The following is a 25,215-nucleotide window of genomic DNA, read 5'->3' on the forward strand; positions in this document are numbered from 1 at the left end:
GAGCAGCCAGGGAGCTTGAAAAAGCAAGGCGCCGTCGTTTTAACGCTGCCACGATACCCATGAATTGCAAGATGGGTTGTTTGAAGCCCACGTGTAGGTAAAGCCCTCACTGCTGTGGTCACCCAAGGTTGTGATGATGGCAAAGTAACTCGTGTTAATAAGAAGGGTAGTAGTAGTATGAACGAAAAACTCCAGCCGAGAATCGCATGCAACCCCATCCATGATATCCCCACCTGTCCGTCCGATTCAGCCCTCAATCCGTCCCATTCAGTCCTCAATCCATCCCACCCGATATGAGACCGAAACCACGTGAAGAACAAAAAAAAACAAAAGAAAAGGTTATCTCTAATAAGACCGAGGGGGTTCGCTGTTTCATACGGTCCTGTATATCGCCCGCCTGAAGCAACTTGCAACAAAGTGCCCAAGGCCGCTCAGACCTCCTTGCGGCTGACCGACGCTATAAAACCTTGGTATTGGTGGTCGTCAGCATCCATGACCCTCCCGAATGCCTTGCCTTTCCCCGCGACGCCCTTCATGTCCGATTTTGAGGGCTTCGCGGTCCACAACACACTGGGCGGTTGCGGTGCCGATTTTTGCACTACCTCAAGACCGTTCTCCTTGTCTCTGAATGGCCCGCCATTTAGTTGTTTGACCTCCCGCTCGTTCTCCTTGTCTTCCTCTGACCCATCCCGGCGTGGCAACCTCATGGCCAGCAGGATGTACTCCGCCCGCGTCATCTTGATCATCACATCGTCCATGTATCGCCGTACCTCATCTGGTGGCGCAACCACCCGGGCGAGATGTTCCAGGTGACGACCGGCGTGGGTGAAAAGCCGTACCGTTAGGGGTTGGTAGTAATCGAGTGAAGGATCCGCCATGGGATACTCGGCCTTGCTACCCTTCCGCACAAGAAGAAACGAGGCTATTACTTGTTGCCCGGAGGGAACCGGGACGTACTCGAGGAGGCTGAACTTCGGAAAGAGGTAACGGTCGCCCGTTCCGCCGGTGAACTCGAATACGAGAGCGGAGATGTCAGGCTTTGGCGGCGGGGGCGGCGGCCCCTTGGACCGAAGTGCCGTCTGCGGGGCGGGCGAATGCGCGACGAGGGTAGACACGGTTGTGTAACCGTTGGGTGCACCGTTGGGTTTAGTTGATGCTGGCGAAGGCGGGACCGGTGATTGCGTCTGTTGACGTTCCTTCTCTTTGATAAGCTTGGTACGTAGGCCGTCGAGGATGACCTTGAGATCCGTGGCGTCCGCAAATTGTGTCTTGTTTTCAGCGATGCGCCGCACTATGTCGCGGGTCTTGGGATCGTCGAGCGCGGTCTTGACCAGCATGACAACGAGCGCATCACTCCCCACCGGCGGCCGCAGGTCGGCCGAGGTTTGTTTCGGATTTGACGTGAAAACAATGTCTAGAATTGCGCGAACTTCGTCTGCGAAGTACCGCACGGTCCTCCCGTCGACCAAGAGCCTGTCTGCTGACGGCCCTGATGTACCTCCATTTCGTTTGCTCTCGGCGGTGATGGCGTCAATAATGGCCTGAAACCGCTCGAGTTCATGTTTCGCTGCTTCTCCTTGCGCGACACGCTTCATCAAGTCGCGGAGTTGGGGATCCGACCCAGCCTTCTCTGCGAGCATGAGGATGATCGGATCAGTGCCGGGTGCGGGTTTCGCCGCTGCGCCGGCAGGGGTGGCAGAGGTGCCATTTGGCACTGGGTTGTGGGCTACCGTGCTTGTCGGTCGTGGACCCGCCGGTGCAGCTGTTGTTGGGCCTGGCGGGAGGGATTGACTTGGAGGAGTGGGTCGTGGCGGCTGGGGTTGTGTAGCCGGGGAAGTTTGTGAGTTCAAAGGTGCTGCCGTGCTAGGTGAGAGTACCGCCTCCATTCCTCGAGGCGAAGCAATTGGCCTCGCAGGCATGGAAGGAACAGGTGGTGCAGACCTCGATTCATCTGGTGTTGCTTGATTCAGGTTTGGTCGTGCCAAAGGTAGAGTCGGTGTTTGTGTTGGGGTTTGTAATGGAGCTGGCGGTTTTGTCTCTACTGGCGCGGGCCTGGGTTTTGTCGTGCTTGGGACGGGGCCTGACGCGTTTGTGGGTGTCGTCGCCTTTGGTGTCGGCGTGGGTGGTGGTGGCATCGTCCCATTTGGTGGGCCGTACTGTATAATGGGTCGTTCAGCCGTCGGGGGTGGAGGTGCAGGGGGCTTCGGGTCTTTAACGGCAAACATGGTTGCTTCGAAGACGTGTGGCTCGACGGTAATCGTAACTTGACCGATCTTGGTCATGCTTTCCTTGGACGGATTATTCGGCTCTTCGATTACAACGCCCTTCTTCTTGGTTGGCTTAGACCAGTACTTCTCAAAGATGCCCTCCATTGTCCACTTTTGTCGCGACCGTGTGAGAGATTCGGAGAGCACACCACTAGACTACCTGTTAGCTTCTCGGCGTTGCTCACCCAAGATCAGATCAAAAAGCACGTACCTCTCTGTTACGGTCTGGAAGTCGGAACGTGAGAGGTCATCAGGCTGGGGAGAATCGACTGTTGGTAGAGGCTTGCCAGCGGTGATGGATTTGGGGAGTGGCGGGGCGATATCTACGATCGGAACTGGTTCGGGTTCAGGCTCGGGTGCTGGTGCGGGCGCCGGGGTTGCTGATCTCTTGGGGGGAGTCATAGTCCTCCTTTTCGCAGCTTCTTCAGCCCGCGCCGCGGCGCGCGCCGGCAGCTTTCTCTTCCTCTCCATTATAGCGACCAGCCGGAGCGGATGTGCGAAACAAACGAGGGTTCGTCATATATTCATCGGCGTTGACAGCTCCGTTGAAAGAAGCTAATTCAAGCCCTTAGAAAAGAGGATACTGCTCGTCCAAGGGCTGGTTGATGTTGTCGGATAACTTGGTTCACGAGGTTGTTGCAAGGTTGCAAATGGAAGCCGGGGAAGAATGGCTGGTCCCCAAAAGAAAATGGGCCCTGTCGTTGTTCGACGCGCTAACAGGCCCCTGCAACACCGGGGAATGCCGCTGATTGGCGGTTTGTCGCCAAGCTCGCAACCTTCTGCACGGGCGGATCCGTTTGAATGCGGGAGAGCAGAGGTTCCAGCAGTGGTTCCTGGATTATTTTCTGCTGCTAAAGAAATGACTGCAATGGGAAGGAGGCCCAGGTATCTCGGAAACACCGGTGTGAATAATGGTTGGAAATGTGATGGTTGAAAATATCCTGTTGATCGGTGGTTCGTCCACGTGCTTTCATTTCCTAAATATTTATGTCGACCGACTCACATGTATTTGAGAAACCATGAACTGCGGCTGATAACAAACAGGCAGAATGTTGAAAGTTCAAAATCTATTCCGGCCCACACCGCCAACGTCAGCCAGCCATGCAGACCAACTTCCATGGATAGGAGGTTCCTTCATCCTCCAAGTCGCAAGTGGAAACAAAATGTTGGACAGCAGGGTTGTGGAAGGAAGCTGTTAATTTTACACACATAACACATGCATTACACTCAGTTTGATGTGATCACGCCACATTAACAGCAAAAATCTGCGATTGGCAGCCACTCAAAATGGCCAATACAGCTGCCATCCTCGTTCCCAGTCTCGTTGTTGGCATTCCTGTGGGTCTATATCTTGTCTTTCTAGGCTTGAGCGCCGTCCCATATTTCCAGCGAAAGTAAGATTCACACATGCATTTTCTTCTTTCTCCGTTTCCCTCTGATTGATGGCAGGAACGTCACGATGATAGCAACTAATCCAGACTCTTCCTTGCCAGTTTTCTTTATGCGCACAAAGTCCACACCCTGTGGTGGAGGGACATCAACAAGCCGGAACAATGGGGATTTGCGAGTGAGTATTCGTATATCGTTCATCAGCCAACCGATTGGCGGGCATGCAAGTCGATGACTAACTGTTAACCCCCCTCGTAAGAGAACCAAGTAACTCCTTTCCATCTCACCACCTCCGACAACCAGACCCTGTATGCATGGCACATTCTCCCCCTCCCTGTCTACGCCCAGCATGAAACCAAACTCTGCTCCCAACCAAGCGGCATCTCCCCCGACATAACCACCACAGAGAACTTCCGCCTCCTCCGTGACGACCCCACCGCCAAACTGGTCATCTCTTGTAAGTCATTCCGAGCCGCATCCCCCATGCCATGCCCCCTTTCCCACCAACCCCCACCACCCCGTCCCCCACAACCATCCACCCACCCACCCCTTACACAGTACTAACCACCCCACCCCAGTCCACGGCAACGCCGCGCAACTCACCCAAGGCCAGCGCCCCGCCCACTACCACTCCCTCACCAGCCTCCACAGCCCCTTCCACCTCCTGACCCTCGACTACCGGGGCTTCGGGCTCAGCAGCGGCACGCCCACCGAAGCCGGCCTCCTCCGCGACGCCGAGGCCGCCATCGAATGGGCGGTGCACACCGCCGGGGTGGCCCCCTCGCGCATCGTGCTCGTCGGCCACAGCCTGGGCACGGCGGTGGCGGCGGCGGCGAGCGAGCGGTTCACGCTGTTGGGGGAGGAGGGGTGGGATTTTGCGGGGGTGGTGCTGGTGGCGGGGTTTAGCTCGCTGCCGGAGATGTTGAGCGGGTATGCCATTGCGGGGTGGGTGCCGGTGCTGAGGCCGCTGACGTGGTGGCCGTGGTTGTTGGGGGTGGTGATGGGGCGGGTGGTGGATCGGTGGGATAGTGCGGGGAGGTGGAGGGAGGTGGTGAAGGGGGTGGGGGAGAGGGGCGGGAGGTTGAGGTTGAGTTTGGTGCATGCGAAGGATGATTGGGATATTCCGGCGCATGAGGACGATAAGGTGTTTAGGGCGGCGGTGGAGGGGCTGATGGGTGGGAGGGTGGATGGGGAGGGGTTTGAGTTGGAAAAGAAGCGGCGGACGGTGGTCAGGGGGAAGAACTCGTACGTTTCGACCTGGGAGGAGGGGGATGTGGTGGTGAGGCAGGAGTTGTTTCCGCATGGAGGTATGTCTCTATCCTGGTTGGTCATTGGGAGTGAAGTGAGCGGCGGCTAACATTGTTAGGACACAACGCGGTTCTGACGTCGGCTCCGGTGCTTGTTGCTATCATGAAATCGTTTGGTCTCGAGGATGAGTCCGCCATTTAGACACTGATCAAGAGACGGGACTATGGCATTACTAACATGATACCTTCTTGTAACGAGACGAGGATCAGAGCATCGGGAGTCGTTCTTCTTCGCCCACCCTAGGGTTCTGTGAAGATACCAGAGGAACGAACACACAATGAGAATAGGGAACTGACAGGTGTGTTGCTCCAAGATTTGAACGATAAAAGATGCGAAAACATTGAAACATCCAAAACACCCAACTCCGTTGCTGAGATACCGCTGAAACCCTTCAATCCCGTGACTCTCCCCTACCACGAATCCCTGCCCCAGCCTAGTTGGCGATTCACCGCAGTGATGGCATTGACCCCATGTCGAAGGAAACTTGGAGCGCCCTCCAGGGCGGCGCCAAACGGTTCCTCAGGGGCAGTCTGGGAGGCGATGAGGTCCTCCTGGTCCAAGGTGCCTTGCCGCTTGTCCAAAACCGCCCGACTGATGGCCCGCCCCCAAAGGTTGTAGAGATGGTCCTCGGACATACTGACATACCGCTTGTTTCCATTTTCCTCGGTGATCGAGAACGGCCAATCGGCAACGGCTACCTCGAACCGTTTGGTTCGGAAGAAGAGGTACGGCCAGGTGAGAAGCCACATGAAGCTGAGATAACACACCCAGACAATCCAAGGGGTCAGGCGCCACCTGTTGGGCTTGCAATCATTGTACACCGTCACGTAGTCGTCCCTGACCGGGAATGAGACGGTGACGTCCCCACGGTAGTTGGTCCCGCGGACGAGCGTGTTCAGCTTCTGCTTCATCTTCTCCTCGTCGAAACCCACCACTTGCCTCTTGAGGACGAACGATTTAATGCCGGCATGGCTGGCGCAGTACCGGTGGCACCATTCAGCGAGAGTCGGTTTTGAGTCAGAGACCTCAAGGTCCCGCTTGACACCGGGCGCCCGCTTCCGCAGAGTGGTACCGCGCCGGGTGCGCTCCGTGTTCTCAACGGTACGCAGTTCTGCCCAAGACGTGCCCCTCGCGGCATCCGAGAAGAGGTAGGGCGTGAGCTCCACCGAGACGTCAAAGTCGGTGATGGTCTTCGTCTCCGACTTGCCCTTCTCCTCGACCGTCTGCTTGTGGGTGCCGAGAACGCGGACGGAGGGACGTGGCGGTTTGGTGGCTGACTTCCGGATTTGGCGTTCCAAGATGGATGGGTCCTGGTCTAGGCTCGGGTGGATAAGGAATTCAGCGCCCGTGTTTGCGTCTACTTTGTGGAAGCTGGTGCGGTTGTCCTCGAGGTCCACCACAACGTACGAAGAATTGTGGATGATTGGGAGGAGGGGTGCGTTGGCAGTTGTGTCTGGCTCTATGTCCGAGTAGAGAGGCGGCATGTCGGATTGCAGTTCTGGGGCATCATGATCATACACACGGTCGCTGGGATGGCTGTGGAGCGACACAGCGTCGGAGCTGCTTCCGGCGAGGCCGGGGAGAGGAGAGGTGGTGGGTTTTCCCATGATGTGGGCTGGCGATTGTCTACGTGCGCTGAATAGCAAGAAAACACAATGAATGACTGCGAAAACGAGGTAAATGAAGGAGAGATCAAGATATGTCGGGAGCAGGTGAAATAAAGGGAGAAATGGCCCCGACTTCATTCAGCTCATCCGCCGCTTCGCTTCCTTCCTGTCGGGCAAGAACAAGGGAACAAGGGGCCGAAGGCTCAGGCAACAGTGGCGGAGCACCCGTTAGTTCACCAATCATGGCCTAGACCGCCCCCAAAAAGTGCTTGACACATGGCCCACGCGTCAATATCCAACTTGTCCTCGTCGTCGTCAATCTTCCCCGAAGAAGATTACGGTAGAAATCATAATATTTGGACATGGTTTGTGTGAAATAGGGCGAGACTGAAGCCTGCTCGTCCAAATACTGTCCCTTTCGTGCGGCAAGATGAAACCTGTCGGGTTTGTCGTGGCCGTGCCTGTGTCATGCAAGTTCAAGAGCGCCCAGAGCTTATCGATAAGAAAGGCATGGGGAGCTGGGCCGAGGGTCGCTGTTGCATTGACCTTGGGTTTTGAATCTCGACCCCGCGGTGAACAAGCTCAAATCGCATGCCCCGCTTCCCTGTGGTGCCCGCCAACACCAGATCTCAAACATTGTCTGTTGCGGAGGAGCGAAGCTACGGTTGAATTGGCCGCACACCAAGCATCTCATGCAACTGTAGAAAATATCGAGCATTTTCCTCCCACGATTACCCATCCAGCATGGCGGAAGAGTCGAAGCAGGTCGATCCGACCCAGGAACAAGCAGCCCAGGAAGCTGCCGACACGATCGCCAAAGTGACCGACAAAGGCGCCGAATCGGACGACGAATCGGGCTCGGAAGCTGAAGATGACGCAGCTCAGGCAACAACCGGCGGCGATGGTGAGGGAGCTCCAAAGAAAAAGAAAAGGAAGAGCAAGAAGAAGAAGGTGAAGCAGGCATTGGCCGACGCGCTCGGGGGCGGTGGCATGACGGCAGCGCAGGCCGAGGCAGACCCCAAGAAGGCGCTCGAGGGCTTGACACCCCAGCAGATCAGCGAATTCATCGCCCTAAACCCGGCCCTGGCTAACGAGATCCTCGGCGGCGAGGGATCGACCGACGCGACCTCCAACGCCATCGAAGCCTTCAAGAAGCTCAAACTCCAGGATATAATGACTGGCCTGGCAAGCAGTGGGAAAAATCGGAAGGATATGGCGTCGTACAAGTTTTGGAGCACCCAGCCTGTCCCCCAGTTTGGAGAAGAGGAGGAACCTAAGCTCATCGAGGAGGGACCTCTCAAAATCCAGGAGGTCAAGGATATTCCAACGGAACCGTTGTCCCTTGCTCTCGAGCAGTTTCGCTGGGTCACCATGGACCTCACCAACGACGCGGAGATGGAGGAAGTTGAGAAGCTGCTCTATGGGCACTACGTAGAGGATGACGAGGCCATGTTTCGGTTCAAATATTCCAACTCACTGTTGAAATGGTGAGTGCATACAGAATACCTAGGGTGGTTGAGATGAGGGCACGCTAACATTGACCTAGGTCTCTCTTATCGCCAGGTTGGAAGAAAGAATGGCATGTCGGGATCCGCAGCGGCAACACGCTCTGCGCATTCATCTCGGCGATCCCAACTGAAATGCGTGTGCGAGACAACGTGGTCCGGAGCTCTGAGGTCAACTTCCTTTGCATTCACAAGAAATTGAGAGGCAAGCGGCTCGCGCCTGTCCTCATCAAGGAGATCACCCGACGGATCAACCTGGAGGGTACTTGGCAAGCCATCTACACCGGTGGTATTGTCCTCCCGCGGCCCGTGAGCACCTGCCGCTACTACCACCGCGCACTGAACTGGACGAAGCTTTACGAGGTGGGATTCAGCCCATGCCCGCCAAATAGCAAGCCATTGTACCAAGCAAGGAAGTACAATGTGCCTGAGAACACCTCAACCCGCGGGCTGCGGGAGATGGAGGCCAAGGACCTTGATGCCGTGAAGGACCTGCTTGAGCGGTACCTCAAGCGGTTTGACCTTACTCCTGTGTGGGACAAGTCCGAGATTGAGCACTGGCTACTCCACAAGAAGGATGCGCCGGGGGAGCAGGTTATCTGGTCTTACGTTGTTGAGGTGAGCACCTTGCCCAAAGGTGGTGGGTGGCGGGTTATCTGAGCTGACACATGCCGCAGAACGCCGAGGGCAAGATCACCGACTTCTTTTCCTTTTACTGCCTTGAGTCTTCGGTCATCCAGTCCCAGAAATACTCGGCCATCCGTGCCGCCTACCTGTTCTACTACGCCACCGACGTGGCATTCTCGGAGCAAAACGACCGCGCAGCGCTCAAGACGCGCCTGAACGCGCTGATGGCTGACGCCCTCATCCTTGCCAAAAGGCACAACTTTGACGTGTTCAACGCCCTCTCGCTGATGGACAACTCGTTGTTCTTGGAGCAGCAAAAGTTTGGGCCCGGCGATGGCCAGCTGCATTATTACCTGTTTAACTACAAGGCGAACCCGATCCACGGCGGCGTCAACAAGAGGAACCAGCTGGAGGAAGGGGTATCGAGTGGGGTTGGGTTCGTGATGCTGTGAGGACTGTTGCGGGGAGGCAAGCTGCAGGATATTGTTATATACCAGGAGACACAGGAGAAGTAGTCTGCGCCTGTAATGATGTCTCCATGTTATGTCTCTCGTGTCTACGACATCTACGTGTATCATGTTTCCACGGCACTCTATGCAGCACTCCTCGACTCCTCTACAACCACCCCACCCCCCTACACTTCAACCCCATCTTTACTTCTAACTTACAAACACCCACTTCCCACCCTCCACCCTACATCCTACACCCCCCCCCCACCATCCACCCTCCCCTTCTCACTCCAACCCCTCCCCCACCCTACACTGCTCCTCCACCAACCCATTAAACCACACCCACCGCTCCACCAACGGCGCATGCCCCATCCCCTCCACCACCAACCCCCTCCCCGGCTGCACAAACGCAATCAGCTTCCGCCCGTGCGGCACGCTGATCATGCCGTCCGCCGTGCCGTGCACCACCAGGATGCGCTCGCGGCCGACGGCATCCGCCATCGCGGCCAGTTGCGCGGGGCTCTTGTGGTGCCACCCCGCGGCGATGAGTTGCAGCACGAAGCCGGCGAGCTTGAAGCGCCCGCGCGCGTCGAGGCGCTTGTGCACTTCTTGTGCGACGAAGCGTTGCGCGTTGGTGGTGAAGTGGAGGTAGGCCTTGGGGTGGGGTGTGGTGGTGGTGGTGACTGACGGGGAAGGGGGTGTGGGTGGGGGTGGGGGGTGGCAGAGCGGGGTGGTGTCGGGGGAGGGGAGGTGGGCGTCGTCGGGCTGGGTGAGCCAGTCGTGGGCGAAGATTTGGCGGGCGGCGTCGGCGACGGAGCGGTCGAGGGATTTGGGGAGGAGGAGGGAGGCGCGCTGGGCCATGTTCTCGGCGAAGGTGGTGGTGTTTTCGATGGCGGCGGCCGTGCAGATCAGGGAGAGGGAGGCGAGGGACGTGGGCAGGATCACGGCGAGTTCCTGCGCGATCATGCCGCCGAGGGAGATGCCTACGACGTGGAGGGTGCGTTTGGGAGGTGGGGAGGGGGGTAGGGGGTAGGAGGGCAGCCAGCCGACGGAGGGGTCGGCTAGCACCTCGGCGATGTCCAGTGCCATCTCGCTCGTGCTGTACCGCATTAGTGGCGTGTCGCTGTCGCCCATCCCGCGGTTGTCGATCAGCATGACCGAGTACTGGTCGCGCCGCTCGTGGCCGAAGTGCAGGGTTTGGCGCTGCCAGGCGGATTTGAAGCCGCCCAGGCCCATGATGAACTGGGAGTGGTGAGTGAGTGAGGCAGTGAGTGGAGGAGAGATTTGAGGGTGGACCTCAGCTCAGTAACTCACAATGAGCCTGGTCGGCCCAACGCCATGTATTTCCCAGGAGATGTTGAATAGCCCGCCACGGCCCTGGGCAACCGGCGCCAGGCCCTTGCGGTCCGGCTCAAGCTCCCAGAGTGTTGTCGGGAAAGCGGGATGGTTGATGGTCTCGGCAACCGTCGGCACGCTCGGTGGTGATGCTCCAGGCGCCATTCTATACGGGACGATGAGTTCTGTGGCTGCGATTGAGTAAAAAGGAGGTTTCGCCTACATTCAGATGAGTTGACGGTGGTTGTTGAAGATGATGTTGACCGCGGCTTCGGTTGCTCGGCACCGGGCCCCACTAAATGAGATGCTGGCCGGAGGCGTTTGTTGATGTGGGGCCGCCGCCGGAATGGAAGGGTGACGTAACTCGGACGAAAAGCTGAGCATTTTTTGCTTTCTATTTTCTCCATCTAGCTCATCAGCATCAGGGATATTCGCTGTATGATAACGAATGATATGAGAACCTAGTGATTTATATAGGGAAGGGCTCCCAAGCACCCACGAAATACTATCAAGCACCCAGCTATACCTAATCGGGATAATCGTTTTTCTTTTACCAGTGACGGGCCGTCAGCTCGCGTAACGTATGTAATTCACGTAAAACAGGGCTAACAGCGCCAAAAGTTCCGAGATTCCCCCAATGGCACAGCAAAATCATCATGTCAATGGACGTTGTTCCAACAATATTGTTTACATGGGAAGGATACTCTTGAGGGACCTCAATCCTCTATAGTACTGTCTTCTTCCTCGCCTTCGTCGTCTTCCTCAAGAGCTGCAGCATCCTCACGAGCCAGCCGAGCATCAGCCTCTCCGTCAGCAAGCAACGCATCATGTGTATCCTCGACCTCGGGATCAACAGAATCGAGGGCATCAATGATGCGCTGATACGCTCGCGGCGGTGCCGTTCCAGGCTCGTATAGATCTTCTTCAACTTCCTGCAGCCGCAGTAACCCCAGCTTTGTAGTTGTGACTGCAGGAGTTGATGTGGCTGCCTCCGTCTCTGATGTAACTGCTACCACAATGCAGTCAGCTTCCTGAGTTTGCCGCTGAGCTTGTAGCTGCGGCTGTTGTTTGCGAGGGCGGCCGCGTGGCTTGCCCGCCGATGCTCCCTTCATTATGGGAGGAGCAGTTGACGGGGGAACAGCCGTAGCTGGTTCATTCTCGAGCTCATATTCGAACGCCGAAGGCAGCCGCTTGGTACCAGTGATTCCCTCACCCTTCTTCTTCGAAGCAGGGACCGAGGCGATGGCCCCAGCAGGGCGGCCTTTACCATTGACCTTGACGGGCTCAACGGGAATATTTGGCACGACGTTGACTATCTGCTGCTCCTCTCCGTCGGTCACAGGCCGGTAATTTTGGTATTGGTGATTCACTCGGACGTATGGAAAAAACGATTATCCCGATTAGGTATAGCTGGGTGCTTGATAGTATTTCGTGGGTGCTTGGGAGCCCTTCCCTTTATATATTTGTCACCCTATGCAAAGACACACGATTTACCTATATAGCGGTGCTGTATCCAAGGAGAAAACTACACGGGACGATGTAGTCGCAAAGTATTCTTGATCCAGCGCTATATCTAAAACCCTAAAGTTCTTAGGACGATTCGAGAGATGATTTCCAACCAGATCAACCCTAACTAACCCCTTGACTTCACTTCCACCAACGCGCCTTGCTGCCGACCTATACCGACAACGCTTACACTGCTACGCAGGACCAACAACTCGCCTCAGCAGGGTCCTCGCACCCCTTCTTCTGAAACTTCGCCACCTGCGGGTACGGACAAACGATGCGATGCTGGATAGATCCGTCCAGCACCGTGACATCGACGGGTGTGTGTTCCGGCGCGGTCCCGTTCTCAACCCACGCCCGCAGCTGACTAAAGAGACTGGTAGGCTGACCGCTCGCACGATCAAAGCAATGACCCAATCCGGGCAGCTCGTAATGACGATAGAAATCGGGAGTGTCTTTCTGCAGCGCGGTTACCTCGCCATGGTATTGCCGGGTGGCCCCGGGTGGAACGAGAGGATCCCACTACGAGCATTAGTCTTTGATCAGGAAATGAGCGCGGGTAAGGTACAACGTACGAGGCCGTGCCAACTCAAAAGCTTGCCACCAGCATTGCGGAAGCCGGACAGGTCTGGGTCAGCGCTCTCGAAATCGCCGTAGGTCTGACGGCCGGAATGTACCATGTCATCAAACTGGCGGTATGTTAACTTCGAGATGTCCAAGTTGGGATCTCCCTTTCCGACGAATGACTCCAGCCAGTCGACCGCCAATTGGTTTGGCCGGCCAATACAAACACCAGAGCCGCACTTTGTTGCCGCGGTGCCTGCTATGCTATATCCGGCAAGACCCTCGTTACTGATATCCGTACCCGGGCCTACGCCATACCAGCTCCAGGCCCCGTTGGCGGTGATGACGCCGTGCCAAGTGGCATTGGCGATCACCGTCGCGGCAGTACCGATCTTGACCGTCTCATTGCCTGCCTGGCGGCAGTTGGGAACCGGGGTGCCGATGAGTTTGGAAGGGTTGAAAATGGCGAGGCATGCGTCGGGGTCCGAGATGATGCCGTCAACCACACCGTCGAGCCCGTCGCACTCGGAAATGGCGGCAGCAGTGATGGCGTCTAGCTCGCATCCGTACGGGTACTTGTCCAGCATGTTCATCACTTCCTGCGGCCAATACATCGCCGGTCCGGTCCGGGACAAGTACATGGCGGGGGCGCCCGCCGTGATGCCATCGTATGCCGTGGGGTACCGCTGGGCCAGCATCATCCCCTGACGGCCGCCCTGGGAACAGCCGTTGAAATACGAGTAGACCGCGGGCTTGCCGTAGAAGCTTTTGACGACGTCTTTGCCAATGATGGCCTGCTCATTGAGGGCCACAGAGGCGAAGTTGTTGACATTGTACCAGTTGATGTTTCCAGGGCTTTTTACAGCCCAAACCGCGGGATCCAGGCTATCCCCGAGCCCGCCGTCCGTCGTGGTTGACGCATAGCCGTCGGCAAGTGACCCCACCATCATCTCATAAGTGACAACCCCACGGCCGGCCGACCAGCCCGCACCCCCAGAGGCCTGGAGCCGGTCGTTCCATGTTGGGTTCTCGATGGGCAACCAGGTTTCGACCGAGAGTTTGTCTTCCTGGCCCGGGTGTGTGTAGGATACGGTGACGTTGCAGAAGGTGGCATTGTGAATTTCTGTCGAAGGCTGCGTGCCTCGTACAAGATCACCCGAGGAAGCCGTGTAATTGGTTACAAGCGCAGTATCGATAGACACCACTTCTGCGCCAAAGAGGCCCAGGTCGCTGAACGTAGCAGGCACGCATGCCGCACGGAGGGACGCGGTCATGTTTGGCTGGGATGGGATGATAAAAGCTGAGTGGGCGATGACAAAAATGAGACGATGTGGTTGAGTCGAAAGTCGAGGTTTGAGAGAGGCACGATCTGGTTACCGTCTTATAGTATTGAATGCGTCGTATTTTATGAATCGCCAAATGAATCTTTCCAGGCAGAAAGCTACGCTTACACAGTGGGCATTACCCCGACCCTTGACTCTTCCTTGGTTCTAGCCTATCATCAAATTGCTCGGTGAACCCTGCGGACTTTTTGGGGGCGGCAAGTTCTGTTCCTTCCTGCATTGGCACCTTCCCAATCTTGGCTGTCCAGGCACACCGGGAAGCAATCGGGTTGACTCAAGTCCGCATGGTAGTACTGCATTATTTGGTTGCCGGGGAACCACCAATTGCAGGACGAGAAGAGGGATTGAGAACAAGCTGGTGACAACAGAAAACAGTATCATTGGTAAGACGAAAAGACCAAGAACATTTGAAGTCCCAGAATTGTCTGTCAATAATTGTATCGTATTAACCTTCAACGATATACGTATTTACTTAGGTTTGGGCAAGAGCGAGGCGGGCTACGACCTACCCCAGCTATCTATCCCACTCCTCCCGGTCCTCCGATTCCCTCCTGGAACGGACTTGGAACACCGAAAGAGAAATGTACGTCAGAGGTAGGTAGGTACCTAACCCATCCAAAGTCATTTCCAACATTGTCCATAGGTACATGGGTCTGTCTGCGAGACTTCGAGGCCCCACTCCCGTGGAACAGACTACCTACCTAAGTAAGAGACCTTTCTACCTTATTTTCTTCCAGTGTGCACGGTTCTCTGGCCCTTTCTCTTGTTCCCCAACACCCACAAAATGGTTCATTTTCGACGTGAAACCTTGTGCCTAACGAAGAGCCTAGACAACGGCACGGAGTTGGAACGATACCTTCATCTATTCAACTTGTCAGATATCATCATATCACATGTATGTACCTTGTTCGGCGGTGCTGTTTGCCTTGGGCATCATTCGGAGTTTCCGTTCATGTCCTAACCATGCCTACCGCACCAACAAAAAGCGATTTCAAGGATATTCCAGGTCTAGTTGCTAAGTTGCCAATTGCCGCTTGTCGATTCCGCAACTTTTGGGGGGGGTAGTAGACCTGGCGCACACAGTACCCACGTTAGGATGGTCTTGTTGCCATCGGGAGTTCGGTGTTCTGACTTCTGAGCCCCGGTCGCCAGAGGAAGGTTCATTGGCCCGCTCTGCAAGTAACTCAATAACTACCTTGTGGCGGTGTGCCATGCCTTCGGACTCGACAACTCGCCAGTCACCGAACAATACAGCAGCCCAAAACCGCCCCACAATCACATTTCGGGCTCTCAGCTGGGGGTCATCACAACACCATGCCATGCCCATCGCGATCTGCGGTTGATCGACTCAGAATCAGATCGCTGGCCCGAGGGACAGAATGTGATAACCCCAACATGGTGCTGAGATGTGCTTGGCGGCGTGCAGACAAACTGAGACAATACGTGGCGCTCAATGGCTTGAGGAGTCGAGCCCAGGCCTCTGAAACCTCTCGACGTCCAAAATACCTACCTAGTTACCTATTTGCGTATTTAAAACTCTTGCATGTTCCAGCATCAAGAGCCGAATGCACTATCCTACCCCCCACGAACTGTCCCGCCAAGCTTCCAGTGGTGTAACACACCTCCGCTGTCATTGACAGCCGCCACGATGCGCCCACAACGCTCTCCCTTGTCCGCCGCGCTATTCTCCGTCGCGGCAGCAGCCCCAGCGGGAATTCAGGACCAATGCTCTAAACTCGCTAGCAGCTTGGCAATTGAGAATGCGACCATCCACTTCGCCCAATATGTGACCGCTGGCACAAACATGACCTTCCCGGACACCCACCCTTCTTGTAGCCAGGCGCCTTTGGTCGTGGATGTCAACTTTTGCCGCGTCTCTATGCACGTTGCCACATCCAGCGAGTCGGGCATCGTCATGGAGGCATAGCTGCCGCAAGACTGGACCGGCCGTTTTGTGAGCACGGGTAACGGTGGCCTTAGCGGGTGCCTCTCTCGTACGACACCATGGCCTACACCGTTGGACTCGGCTTCTCGACCGCCGGTACAAACAACGGCCATAACGGTACCTCGGGTGAAGCCTTTCTTAACAATCCCCAAACCCTCGAAGACTTTTCATGGAGGTCCATCCATACCAACTCCGTGGTCGGGAAACAGGTTTCGGAAACCTTCTACGGCGAGAAACACAAAAAGTCGTACTTGATCGCCTGGTCAATGGGCGGAAGGCAGGGTTTCAAGTCGGCCCAGGACTTCCCCGAAGACGTTGACGGAATTGTGGCCGGTGCTCCCGCTCTTGATTACAACAATTTCAACTCGTGGAGTTTGAACTATTACCGCATTACGGCCCTCCCGGCTCTCCCACCTAATTAACCCCTGAACAATGGGCCACCGTTCACGCTGATATCATGGCCCAGTGTGACTGCCTGGACGGCAGCCTTGACGGCATCCTCGAGGAACCATCGCTGTGCCAGTACCGCCCCGAGTCGCTGATCTGTGAGGCGGGTACACCTGCCAATACTAGCACCTGCATCACCAGCACGCAGGTGGCCACCGTCCGCGCCGTGTATTCCGACCTCCACGGCGAGGACGGCAAGCTGGTGTATCCTGGGCTGCGCCCAGGCGTAGAGCTCGCCACAGGCACCACGTTGCTGAACGGCCAGCCGTTCCCTTTCTCGGATGACTGGGTGAACCACACGGTCTACAACGGCGCGGCGCCGCCGGCTGGGACGCTGGGCCCCGCCGACTGGGCCTACATGGACGCGGTCAACCCGGGCAACATCCGCACCTGGTCCGGCGACCTCAGCGCGGTGCGCGACCGCGGCGCCAAGATTCTACAACACCACGGCCTGCAGGGCCCCGTCCTGCCGGACGGCATCGCGTCGCGCTACTACGACTACGTTGCCCGGACCATGAACCTCACCCCCAAGGCCATGGACGAATTCTACCGCTACTTCCGCATCTCGGGCATGGAGCACTGCTTCGGCGGCCCTGGCGCCACCAACTTCGGCCAGCGGTCGCGACTCGCGCGACACGGCGCCCAGCCTCGACCCGGAGGAGAACATTATGACGGCCCTCGTGCGCTGGGTTGAGGAGGGCCAGGCTCCCGAGACCATCACGGGCACCTCGTTCGTCGAAGGGAACGGTGTCTTGGGCAGCACTGACCCCATCGGCACCACGTTCGACTACAAGAGGAGGCACTGCCGGTATCCGTTCAGGAATGTGCACACCGGCAGCGGGGACCCGAAGGACCCGGACACGTGGGAGTGTGTTTACTAGTGAGGCCGTGGGGTGTGGGGGTTGGTAATCGTAATTTTGAGACGCGGCTGTATATGCCTGTGATGAAATAATGCCTACCTAGTTAGGCACCCTTAATGAAAGCATTCAGTGCCTTTGGAATACGCTTCCCTGTCACAACGGAACCCGTCCATGAGTGTACAACAGAGAGTGCGGGGGAGACCGAAGGAAATTTGCCTATCGAGGGAGAGAGTATTTTGATGGGAAAGCGCGCATATCGCGTTTCGTGGAAACAACCAACCGGTCCATCCCCCGGCATTCAGCCCTCTCAGCTGTTATCCGTGCCAGCAGATCCCGCTTACCATACCATATTTGTCCTAGAGCAACCCGGCTGTCCCCCTAGTGAGACATTTCCGGCTCTAACCGATTGTACTATTCGTAGTCGTGGAGGCTAGGCGGTGTGATGCCTCTTGCTTCTGAGTCAACCACATGAACCCTATTCGCTAGCGGCAGGTTTATTTTCAACCTCAGCTGTGTCTTAGCACATATGGTCCAGATCCAGATGGCATATACTTGGGGCTAGCCACGTTGAAGATCTGGATAGCCTCTGATTGAACCTACTGACACTCATGTCTTGAACATTTCGGGCCGGACTTAGGCCCGCAGAAGATCACCAGAGTGACTCAGTAGATATCGTCAACGACACTCGTTCACATCCCTTGGCATACATTACCGAGAGATCGACGCCGTCTCGATCGCCAAACTCCATCGCTTTTGTTTCGGGTCGATGCGCGTCTGCTTTCTGTTCGTTAGAGCTGTTGCTGTCTCGAGTGATTCAGGGTAGGATCGAGTACCGCTTGCCAGTGAGTTCTCGGAAGAGAGGGCGCTCACGGCGGCAATCGCGTGCGGTTTATTGCAAATCACTCCATGTCCGGGGGCCTTCAGCATGCGTCGTTGTAAGGACCATTGATCTGAGCGGTCATTATAAGTCCATGCGATGACCACCTCCGAGTCACACCTCATCCTCATCTCTACAGTCAGTAGCGCCCGGCCCTACCAGTGCCCATAACCAAATTCCCATCGCCATTGTTGGCTGCCCCTTGATTCCACCCTCAAAATGTCTGGCAATGATGCCAACCGCGGCCCGGTGGTCGGCCACTTCGCCACCATGGTAGAGATGGGCGTGTTAAAGACCTTTGTCGACTACAAGATCTTCGACGCCATCCCCGACTCGGGCGATATCGCACTCACCGAACTCGCCGCAAAGGTCGGCGCCCACCCCGAACTACTCCAACGCTTCGCCAACTACCTCATCGCGGCCTCCTTCCTCGACTCCCCCACCCCCGGCCACGTAGCCCACACCGAAAAGTCCCGCCCCTACAAATCCACCGAATTCGCCGGCGGCTCCCTAGCCTACCTCTTCGACATGCTCTTCCGGCCCATGGCCCAGCTCCCCTCCTACTTCGCCCAGCACGGCCTCGCCTCCCCCAAAACGGCCAGCACCACCCCCTTCGGCATGGCCACCAACCACCCGGACCTCAGCCTCTACGAGGTCCTCGACGCCGAACCCAAGCTCGGCCAGGCCTTCGACGCCGTCTTCAGCCGCATGGGCGCCGTCTTCCCCATGAAGGGCGTGCACGACCTCAGCTGGATCCAGCACGACTTCCCCGACGCCCTCGCCGAAACGGCCACCCGCCCCGTGTTCGTCGACATCGGCGGCAACGAGGGCGCGGGCCTGCGCCACGTCCTGCGCGACAACCCCTTCCTGCCCGCGGCGCGCTGCGCCGTCTTCGACCTGCCGCGCGCGATTGCCGCCGCCGAGGCCGGTCGTGCTGAAGTGGCTGCTGCGGAGGAAGGCGGGGAGCGGTTGGCGAGCGTGCGGTTGGTGGCCGGGAGCGTGTACGAGCCGCTGCCGGAGCCGGTGCGCGGCGCGTTGGTGTATCAGTTTAGGCGGATTTTGAATGATTTTGCGGATGCGGATGTGTTGCGCGCGTGGAGGGCGGTGGCGGACGCGGCGGCGCCGGATACGAGGGTGTTTATTATTGAGAAGTTGCTGGAGGCGGGCAGGCCGTCGGAGTATGGGGCCGCGCAGGATCTGTTTATGATGATGTTTGGGGGTAAGCGGCGCAGTGCTGCGATGCATGCAGAACTGGCGGCTTCTGTGGGCTTCCGGTTGCATGCGGAGTCTGAGGATAAGTTTAACGACTTTGGGGTGTTGGAGTTCCGTAAGGCTTGAGGAAAGGGGGTTGTGTGTACTCAGTCCGGATTCCTGGCAACGCTTTAGACACTCTACCTCTGCATGACGGCCCGAGTCTGGATGGCCTACTACATGAAGCATGGTATTAAAGACACTTGAAAAAATTCAGAACCGTAACTACATATCGTGGTCATATGCTAATGCATTCTCGTCCCCCTCTTGATGTCAACTATCACAATGTTCACTTCATACTACTGGTCATGTATCAGCTCTTGGGGTGATTATACACTTTGAATCTCCTCACCAAATTGGGTGTGCCTCGTAAATGAATCAAGTTCCAAGTCCTACTCTTGACATTTTCAGGGGTAATTAGAGGACAAACGTTTAGCAACACCACTCATCTGTAGCCCTACAACTATTTCCTACTCGACCACCCTCTGGTCAAAAAGAGCTCAACTCGAAAGGGAGCAAAGAATTATTACTTCATTCTAACATTTAGTAAGATTGTCTCCCACAATGAAGCGATTTACACATTTCAAGGTTCCAAGTTGCAACCTTTGTCACGGAAAAGAAACGGAGATTTAAACGTGCCAGTCTTTTGTCTTCTCACACAAGCACACAGGTGTACAAGCTACCCTCCGATACCCGCGGAGGGAGCCTCTTTGACCTGTCAAGATGGCAGGGGTGTAGATATAGCCGTGCTCAGCTTCGCGCGGCCCCCACTGCATCCTCGGACTCGGTCGCTTTGCAAGGTGACAATCAGCCGCCAGCGCATGCTGATTTTGAGCCAAAAAGGCAACCAGCGACTGCGCGGCCTCGCGAGTTCAGGCGGTCACATCGCTACGCAACTTCCAACACCTCACGGAGAGTTTTACCCCTGGACGGCAACCACAAATCGCCGACGACCCGTCGCTTTGGCCATGGCCGTTTATATAAGTACAAGATGAACTGTGAGAAAAGTTTAAGGAATGCCATCAACAAGTTAAGGAGCAACTCTTTGAGTGTCTCGTCACCCAGCGCCCCAAAACCGTGCCCCTCACGACCTGAATCTGTCCCCAATTGTGTAATTCGTCCTTCATCATGCCGCCCCCTCAAAAACTCAACATCCTCATCACGGGCTGTTCCCCAGGGGGGATGGGCGCGGCCCTGGCTGTAGCATTCCACAACGCGGGTCACCACGTCTACGCAACAGCGCGGAACCCATCCAAGCTGTCGCCCCTCGCCGGGCAGGGGATCCAAACATTAACCCTCGACATCACCTCATCCTCCTCCATCGAATCAGCCGTCTCGGCCGTCACCACTGCGCTCCCGCCCACCCGCGGCCTCGACATCCTCATCAACAACGCCGCAGGCAATTACACCATGCCCGTAATCGACGCCACCCTCCCCGCCGCGCGCGAGCTCTTCGACCTCAACGTCTGGGCCCACCTCGCCGTCACCCAAGCCTTCCTCCCACTCATCCTCCGCTCCACCACCACAACCAACTCCCCCAACCCCAACCCCGCCAACACCCCCACAACCACCCCCCCCTTCGCCCCCCTCATCGCCAACCACACCTCCGTCGGCTCCGTCGCCGCCCTCCCCTTCCAAGGCATCTACAACGCCTCCAAGGCGGCACTCGCCATGCTCACCGCGACCATGCGCATGGAGCTGGCGCCGTTTGGCGTGCGCGTCGTGGACCTCAAGACGGCGGGGGTGCGGACCAACATCATTGCGAATAGCAATTTTCATCGGCACGGTTCTACCAGTAATGGTGATGATAACAGTGGTGGTGGGGGCCGGTTGCCGGCGGGGTCGGTGTTTGCGCCGGTGCGGGAGCAGGTGGAGCGGATTATGAGCCAGGAGGGGTTGAAGGAGAGGGGGATCAGTGCGGAGGAGTGGGCGGGGGAGGTGGTCGGGGTGTTGCTGGGGAGGAGCGTGCCGGCGGAGGTGTGGAAGGGCGAGAGTGCGCTGGTGGCCAGGATGGCGACGGCGATTCCGTGCGGGTTGGCGGAGGGGGTGGTGAAGAGGATGACGGGGATGGATGCGGTGGAGGAGGGGGTTAGGAGGGTGAGGGGCGGGTGATGCTTTGGAGGGCGTTGTGGGTTGTGTAGGATAGTTGTGTGTACTGGTACTTGGGCGTTTTATACCATCTCCTCTCTGTCGCTGATAATCATGAACTTTCATGTACAATTTTGCCCAACCGTCGTCTCCGAGCCCGCTGCCACAAGTACCCCCAGTTCTCATCCATCACCGAAACAACTAGGCCTCGTCGCCGGTCGCTCTTGGTGTGTGTTTACAGCACAGGGATAGAGTGATGGCGATTGTGCTTGGATGCAGCCTGGTGGTGGTGTGAATGCTCATGATGGTAACCGCATGCGACTGCTCGGACTAAGGGAAAAGGGGTATTATTGGCTCCCAAGATAGTGATAGTGCTCGCCTCGAGGAGGTTGGTTGTTTTATGAGGAAGAGATCTCACTACCTTATGTTTGTGAGTGGGTGGGGTTCAGGTCAATACTAAAGTCGAAGTAGTTACTGAAGTTGAGAGAACGGTGCTTAATTCTGTGGTCTTCTGATCTTCCGGGCTGTTCCTACTACGAGTATTGTTGAGCATATGATCTTGGGGCTGCGAAATGTAGTAACGGTCGGTAAAAAACTCGAGTGACGGCCAGGGCAAATACCAAGAACCGGGCCACAGCCAATGCCTACCAAGGCAGCTATGGGCACGTGTCTCCAGATTGGGTCGTCACGTAGGTTGAACATGCATCCGAAAAGCCGAGCATAGCCTGCGAGACAAGCAACAACTTGAGCGGGTTAGAAAGGGTAAACTTGATGGTCCTCGTGACACCGGCTTGGATGGTGACAACTGGTTCGCTCGGATATGGCCAAGAATACAGATCTGGGTAAGCTGACTGTACCTTATATGCTCTTAAATGTGTGGTCAGTATCCCCTCCGGGGAACGGTTAAATGTGGTAACGAGGTAGAGGTGATGCCACTCGATGCGAGGTCGGATTCGGCACTATTATGGTATGCCCAGTAGCGGCCACTTTTGGCATACGGTGGCTCCAAGTGACGGGTTGAAAGCATGACCATGTGTTTACCAATATACCTCCGGCTTCAACGGGTTAAGGTCGAACAACTGCGGTTACAAAGACGAGACCATCCGCCAGCTGGTGGCATATGGGGTGAAGAATAGCATAATTTAACATTAGACTTCTATTGCCAATGCAGGTCTGTTAAGTATCACGATGTTTTCTTCACACATCTGGCAGACATGTTCCTAGTATACATGGGACGCCCCAGGCATATGAAGAGCACCCCGGTCATGATGTATCGATGTCCGCCATCTCCGTGGGTAAGACGGGGGAAACCGAGGGCTCGGACTTTCTCTCGACAGCTTTCGGGCAATCATATAAGCAAGGGTTCGATCCCAAACTGATACCAGTCAGAAAACTAGTGGTAGAGGTCTGATAGCACGCATTGATATATAACATGTTCCGCCCCTGAAAAGCGGACTTGTTGTGTAACGCTAAGGGGGCGGTAGTGGTAAAATAATGCAGGTAGTATGTAATTTGGCAGTGATAGACAGCAGAAATAGCTACGTTGGGAAAGGGGGGTATACCACACTGTAGTCGCGGTCAAGAAACCGGATTTACTTCCCAGGTTTCATGTTCCATGGAACGTCAACCATGGATGATAAGCTGCCTTGCGAAATTTGTGTTTCCTTGCCTTGAACCCCTCTCCTCGTGCCGTATTCTCCGAGGCACTTACAAGGACAACTTGAAAGATACTTCTCCCCGGATTCCCACCATCTGCTCACGGCCTGTTTACAGGCTAATAGCTCAGGGAATAAATTACAATTATAATCCTGCCTTGCCCGAGGCTTCAACTGCCCGTTTGCCATCGTCTCGACCCAAGACACAAGCTCAGGGGGCTAGCTAATCACCCGGGTGCGGCACAGTTGGAGTCAAGTTCATGCGTGCAACACCATGAACGGTCGAGTCGGACCAGACACAAAGGTCCCAGACTTTGGGGATTGGGATTCATGTCATCTGATGATTTATAACAGGGGATCCACCACAGCGGCATTCGGCACCGAATAGAGACAGTGGCCCGCCACTCCACCAGAAACAAAACCTCTCCGGTGAGACCCGGTAAGCCCGATGCCCCTGAACCCCTGTCCACTCACCCAACGCCGGGGTACCGCCGGGCGCCGTAGGCTACCCCAAAACGCAAAATTAGGGCGTAGAACAATGCAAGGGGCCAGTCCAAAATGTCCACCTGCCAAGCCTTTTTTGCACGCGTCTAGTTCGAGTTTGGTTGAAGGATTCCGAAACAAGCCACGAGATCCCACAGATGAAGTTCGGGGCGCAGCGGAACGCAGGGCAAGGGGCTTGTCGTTTGACCTCAAAAGCATAAGTATTCGAATCATCCAACAGTTTTCTCACCTCCAGAGTTGCCCCTCCAAACTGTCCCCAACCGCAAAGCCTCAACTCTTTCAACGTATTTCACTTACACGTTGACACCTCCATCATGAAGCGTGCTACATCCCTCCTCACTGCTGGCTTGTCCATTTCAGGCAGCTTAGCTCAAGTCGACGTTCCGTCCAACTTTGTTCCAGGGGTGAAATGGCAAATCATTATTCAAAACACCCTTGACGTTGAGGCGGCTCTCCAACCCACCGATGCCGTGGTATGGGATCTTGACCTCTACCATGTCGCCCGCACACCGGAAATTGTGACCCACCTTCGGGTAAGGCTTGTTTTATATATGTATCCTCAGGAAATGATGTTGACTGGTGTAGAACAACGACCCCGATGCCATCCTGATCTGCTACTTCAATGCCGGCCTTGCCCAGGAGAGTGACTGCGACTATGACACCAAGTGGAAGAACAGCGGGCTCCTGGGCAACATCTACTCCCCAGATGAGCCCGACTTCAGCGACGAACGCTGGGTCAACATCAAGAACCAGACCGCACGCGACTGGATGAAGGACCGCATCACGCTGGCCCGCGATTACGGCTGCGACGGCGTAGACCCCGACAACATCGACGGCTACCTGAACGACCTAGACAACAACAACGGCACCGGCTGGAACCTGTCGGAGGGCGACTACGTCTCTTTCGTCACCGAGCTTGCCACGCACGCCCACAGTCTAACGACTGATCGAGGCCATACCCTCCTCATCGGGCAGAAGAACGCGCCCGAGCTCGTCGAGCAAATCGGCGGCGATCTTGACTTTGCCGTTCTCGAGGACTGCAAGACGCTCAACGACGATGAAGACTACGTGTTCTGCGGGGACTTCCAGACCTACATCGCCGAGGGTAAGCCGGTCTTCAGCATTGAGTACCCGTCCACCCTCGGCAACACAGAAACGGGCGCCTGCAATGCCAACGGCGCCAGCGATGAGCAGTACGCCGCCTCGTGCGCGACTGACCAGGGGAACTCGGGCTTCAGCACGGTGCTCAAGATCCAGGGCGGCGAGGGCGAGCTGAACGGTTGCACCCAGTACTGCAGCGGCGGCGAGCCCGGGACAGGCGTGGTGGTCACGCCAACGGACCCCGGGTCCGACGGCAACACGTGCCCGTCAAACTCTACCAGTTGAAGCCAGGCAGGGGCTTTGCTTGATCCAAGGACATCCAGGTTAGCCCTGCTTACTTGGGTGGCTGTCGTTATCGCGCCGATGCTACTAGATCTCTTGTAATCGCTCGTTCATTCCAGCAAAACCTCTAAGCTAAATACCAATAAACCCTGCAGTAATAACTCAGGTTTGCGCTATCAACAGCGCTCAAATATCCATACAAGACCCTCAATTGGGGCCCAAATCCACACGCCCCTGAGGCACCTCATCCAAGTGCAATTAGTACTAGTACTGCCCGAAGAGCCCCTTCCTTCCTCCACTGGCAA

The 25,215-nt window shown here is 56.3% G+C and overlaps 10 protein-coding genes across 10 annotated transcripts; 6 read left to right on the forward strand and 4 right to left on the reverse strand.

Moving 5' to 3' along the window:
- Positions 1–130: 130 nt before the first annotated feature.
- Positions 131–3,126, reverse strand: F5144DRAFT_518079 (uncharacterized protein). Its single transcript, XM_066786656.1, has 2 exons — positions 2,479–3,126; positions 131–2,418 (listed from the first exon to the last, which is right to left on the reverse strand). The coding sequence occupies exons 1-2, from the start codon at positions 2,736–2,738 to the stop codon at positions 432–434; spliced, it is 2,247 nt and encodes a 748-aa protein (XP_066639931.1). The 5' UTR covers positions 2,739–3,126; the 3' UTR covers positions 131–431.
- A 428-nt stretch (positions 3,127–3,554) lies between these two features.
- On the forward strand, positions 3,555–5,013 carry F5144DRAFT_497796 (Alpha/Beta hydrolase protein; the record flags this gene model as incomplete). Its single annotated transcript, XM_066786227.1, has 4 exons — positions 3,555–3,661; positions 3,761–3,834; positions 3,916–4,113; positions 4,235–5,013. The coding sequence occupies 4 exons, from the start codon at positions 3,555–3,557 to the stop codon at positions 5,011–5,013; spliced, it is 1,158 nt and encodes a 385-aa protein (XP_066639932.1).
- A 361-nt stretch (positions 5,014–5,374) lies between these two features.
- On the reverse strand, positions 5,375–6,571 carry F5144DRAFT_497977 (uncharacterized protein; the record flags this gene model as incomplete). Its single annotated transcript, XM_066786240.1, has 1 exon — positions 5,375–6,571. The coding sequence occupies one exon, from the start codon at positions 6,569–6,571 to the stop codon at positions 5,375–5,377; it is 1,197 nt and encodes a 398-aa protein (XP_066639933.1).
- Positions 6,572–6,995: 424 nt separating this feature from the next.
- On the forward strand, positions 6,996–9,234 carry F5144DRAFT_539170 (acyl-CoA N-acyltransferase). The gene is made up of 3 exons (XM_066787113.1): positions 6,996–8,058; positions 8,118–8,694; positions 8,754–9,234. The coding sequence occupies exons 1-3, from the start codon at positions 7,316–7,318 to the stop codon at positions 9,153–9,155; spliced, it is 1,722 nt and encodes a 573-aa protein (XP_066639934.1). The 5' UTR covers positions 6,996–7,315; the 3' UTR covers positions 9,156–9,234.
- Positions 9,235–9,437: 203 nt separating this feature from the next.
- Positions 9,438–10,809, reverse strand: F5144DRAFT_539174 (Alpha/Beta hydrolase protein; the record flags this gene model as incomplete). Its single annotated transcript, XM_066787114.1, has 2 exons — positions 10,467–10,809; positions 9,438–10,394 (listed from the first exon to the last, which is right to left on the reverse strand). The coding sequence occupies exons 1-2, from the start codon at positions 10,650–10,652 to the stop codon at positions 9,438–9,440; spliced, it is 1,143 nt and encodes a 380-aa protein (XP_066639935.1). The 5' UTR covers positions 10,653–10,809.
- Positions 10,810–11,855: 1,046 nt separating this feature from the next.
- Positions 11,856–14,035, reverse strand: F5144DRAFT_518093 (Tannase/feruloyl esterase). Its single transcript, XM_066786657.1, has 2 exons — positions 12,569–14,035; positions 11,856–12,515 (listed from the first exon to the last, which is right to left on the reverse strand). The coding sequence occupies exons 1-2, from the start codon at positions 13,829–13,831 to the stop codon at positions 12,180–12,182; spliced, it is 1,599 nt and encodes a 532-aa protein (XP_066639936.1). The 5' UTR covers positions 13,832–14,035; the 3' UTR covers positions 11,856–12,179.
- A 1,513-nt stretch (positions 14,036–15,548) lies between these two features.
- On the forward strand, positions 15,549–17,173 carry F5144DRAFT_623227 (tannase and feruloyl esterase-domain-containing protein; the record flags this gene model as incomplete). Its single annotated transcript, XM_066792137.1, has 4 exons — positions 15,549–15,812; positions 15,881–16,212; positions 16,332–16,910; positions 17,053–17,173. The coding sequence occupies 4 exons, from the start codon at positions 15,549–15,551 to the stop codon at positions 17,171–17,173; spliced, it is 1,296 nt and encodes a 431-aa protein (XP_066639937.1).
- A 999-nt stretch (positions 17,174–18,172) lies between these two features.
- On the forward strand, positions 18,173–19,481 carry F5144DRAFT_632589 (O-methyltransferase-domain-containing protein). The gene has a single exon (XM_066792504.1). The coding sequence runs from the start codon at positions 18,249–18,251 to the stop codon at positions 19,365–19,367; it is 1,119 nt and encodes a 372-aa protein (XP_066639938.1). The 5' UTR covers positions 18,173–18,248; the 3' UTR covers positions 19,368–19,481.
- Positions 19,482–20,084: 603 nt separating this feature from the next.
- F5144DRAFT_582649 (uncharacterized protein) lies at positions 20,085–21,508 on the forward strand. Its single transcript, XM_066789511.1, has one exon. The coding sequence runs from the start codon at positions 20,409–20,411 to the stop codon at positions 21,390–21,392; it is 984 nt and encodes a 327-aa protein (XP_066639939.1). The 5' UTR covers positions 20,085–20,408; the 3' UTR covers positions 21,393–21,508.
- A 2,005-nt stretch (positions 21,509–23,513) lies between these two features.
- Positions 23,514–25,065, forward strand: F5144DRAFT_615051 (glycoside hydrolase superfamily). The gene is made up of 2 exons (XM_066791786.1): positions 23,514–24,060; positions 24,113–25,065. The coding sequence occupies exons 1-2, from the start codon at positions 23,842–23,844 to the stop codon at positions 24,911–24,913; spliced, it is 1,020 nt and encodes a 339-aa protein (XP_066639940.1). The 5' UTR covers positions 23,514–23,841; the 3' UTR covers positions 24,914–25,065.
- The last annotated feature ends 150 nt before the right edge of the window (positions 25,066–25,215 follow it).

The sequence above is a fragment of the Chaetomium tenue genome, assembly GCF_020726465.1.
Source record: "Chaetomium tenue strain MPI-SDFR-AT-0079 chromosome Unknown F5144scaffold_6, whole genome shotgun sequence".
In the NCBI taxonomy this organism is placed as follows: domain Eukaryota; kingdom Fungi; phylum Ascomycota; class Sordariomycetes; order Sordariales; family Chaetomiaceae; genus Chaetomium; species Chaetomium tenue.

Coding starts and splice junctions, on each gene's coding strand:
- F5144DRAFT_518079 (XM_066786656.1), bottom strand. CDS start 2,738: ATGGAGAGGAAGAGAAAGCTGCCGGCGCGCGCCGCGGCGCGGGCTGAA. Junction 2,419..2,478: donor TTCCAGACCGTAACAGAGAG/GTACGTGCTTTT, acceptor CAGGTAGTCTAG/TGGTGTGCTCTCCGAATCTC.
- F5144DRAFT_539170 (XM_066787113.1), top strand. CDS start 7,316: ATGGCGGAAGAGTCGAAGCAGGTCGATCCGACCCAGGAACAAGCAGCC. Junction 8,059..8,117: donor TCCAACTCACTGTTGAAATG/GTGAGTGCATAC, acceptor ACATTGACCTAG/GTCTCTCTTATCGCCAGGTT. Junction 8,695..8,753: donor TCTGGTCTTACGTTGTTGAG/GTGAGCACCTTG, acceptor CACATGCCGCAG/AACGCCGAGGGCAAGATCAC.
- F5144DRAFT_518093 (XM_066786657.1), bottom strand. CDS start 13,831: ATGACCGCGTCCCTCCGTGCGGCATGCGTGCCTGCTACGTTCAGCGAC. Junction 12,516..12,568: donor TTTTGAGTTGGCACGGCCTC/GTACGTTGTACC, acceptor TAATGCTCGTAG/TGGGATCCTCTCGTTCCACC.
- F5144DRAFT_632589 (XM_066792504.1), top strand. CDS start 18,249: ATGTCTGGCAATGATGCCAACCGCGGCCCGGTGGTCGGCCACTTCGCC.
- F5144DRAFT_582649 (XM_066789511.1), top strand. CDS start 20,409: ATGCCGCCCCCTCAAAAACTCAACATCCTCATCACGGGCTGTTCCCCA.
- F5144DRAFT_615051 (XM_066791786.1), top strand. CDS start 23,842: ATGAAGCGTGCTACATCCCTCCTCACTGCTGGCTTGTCCATTTCAGGC. Junction 24,061..24,112: donor AAATTGTGACCCACCTTCGG/GTAAGGCTTGTT, acceptor TGACTGGTGTAG/AACAACGACCCCGATGCCAT.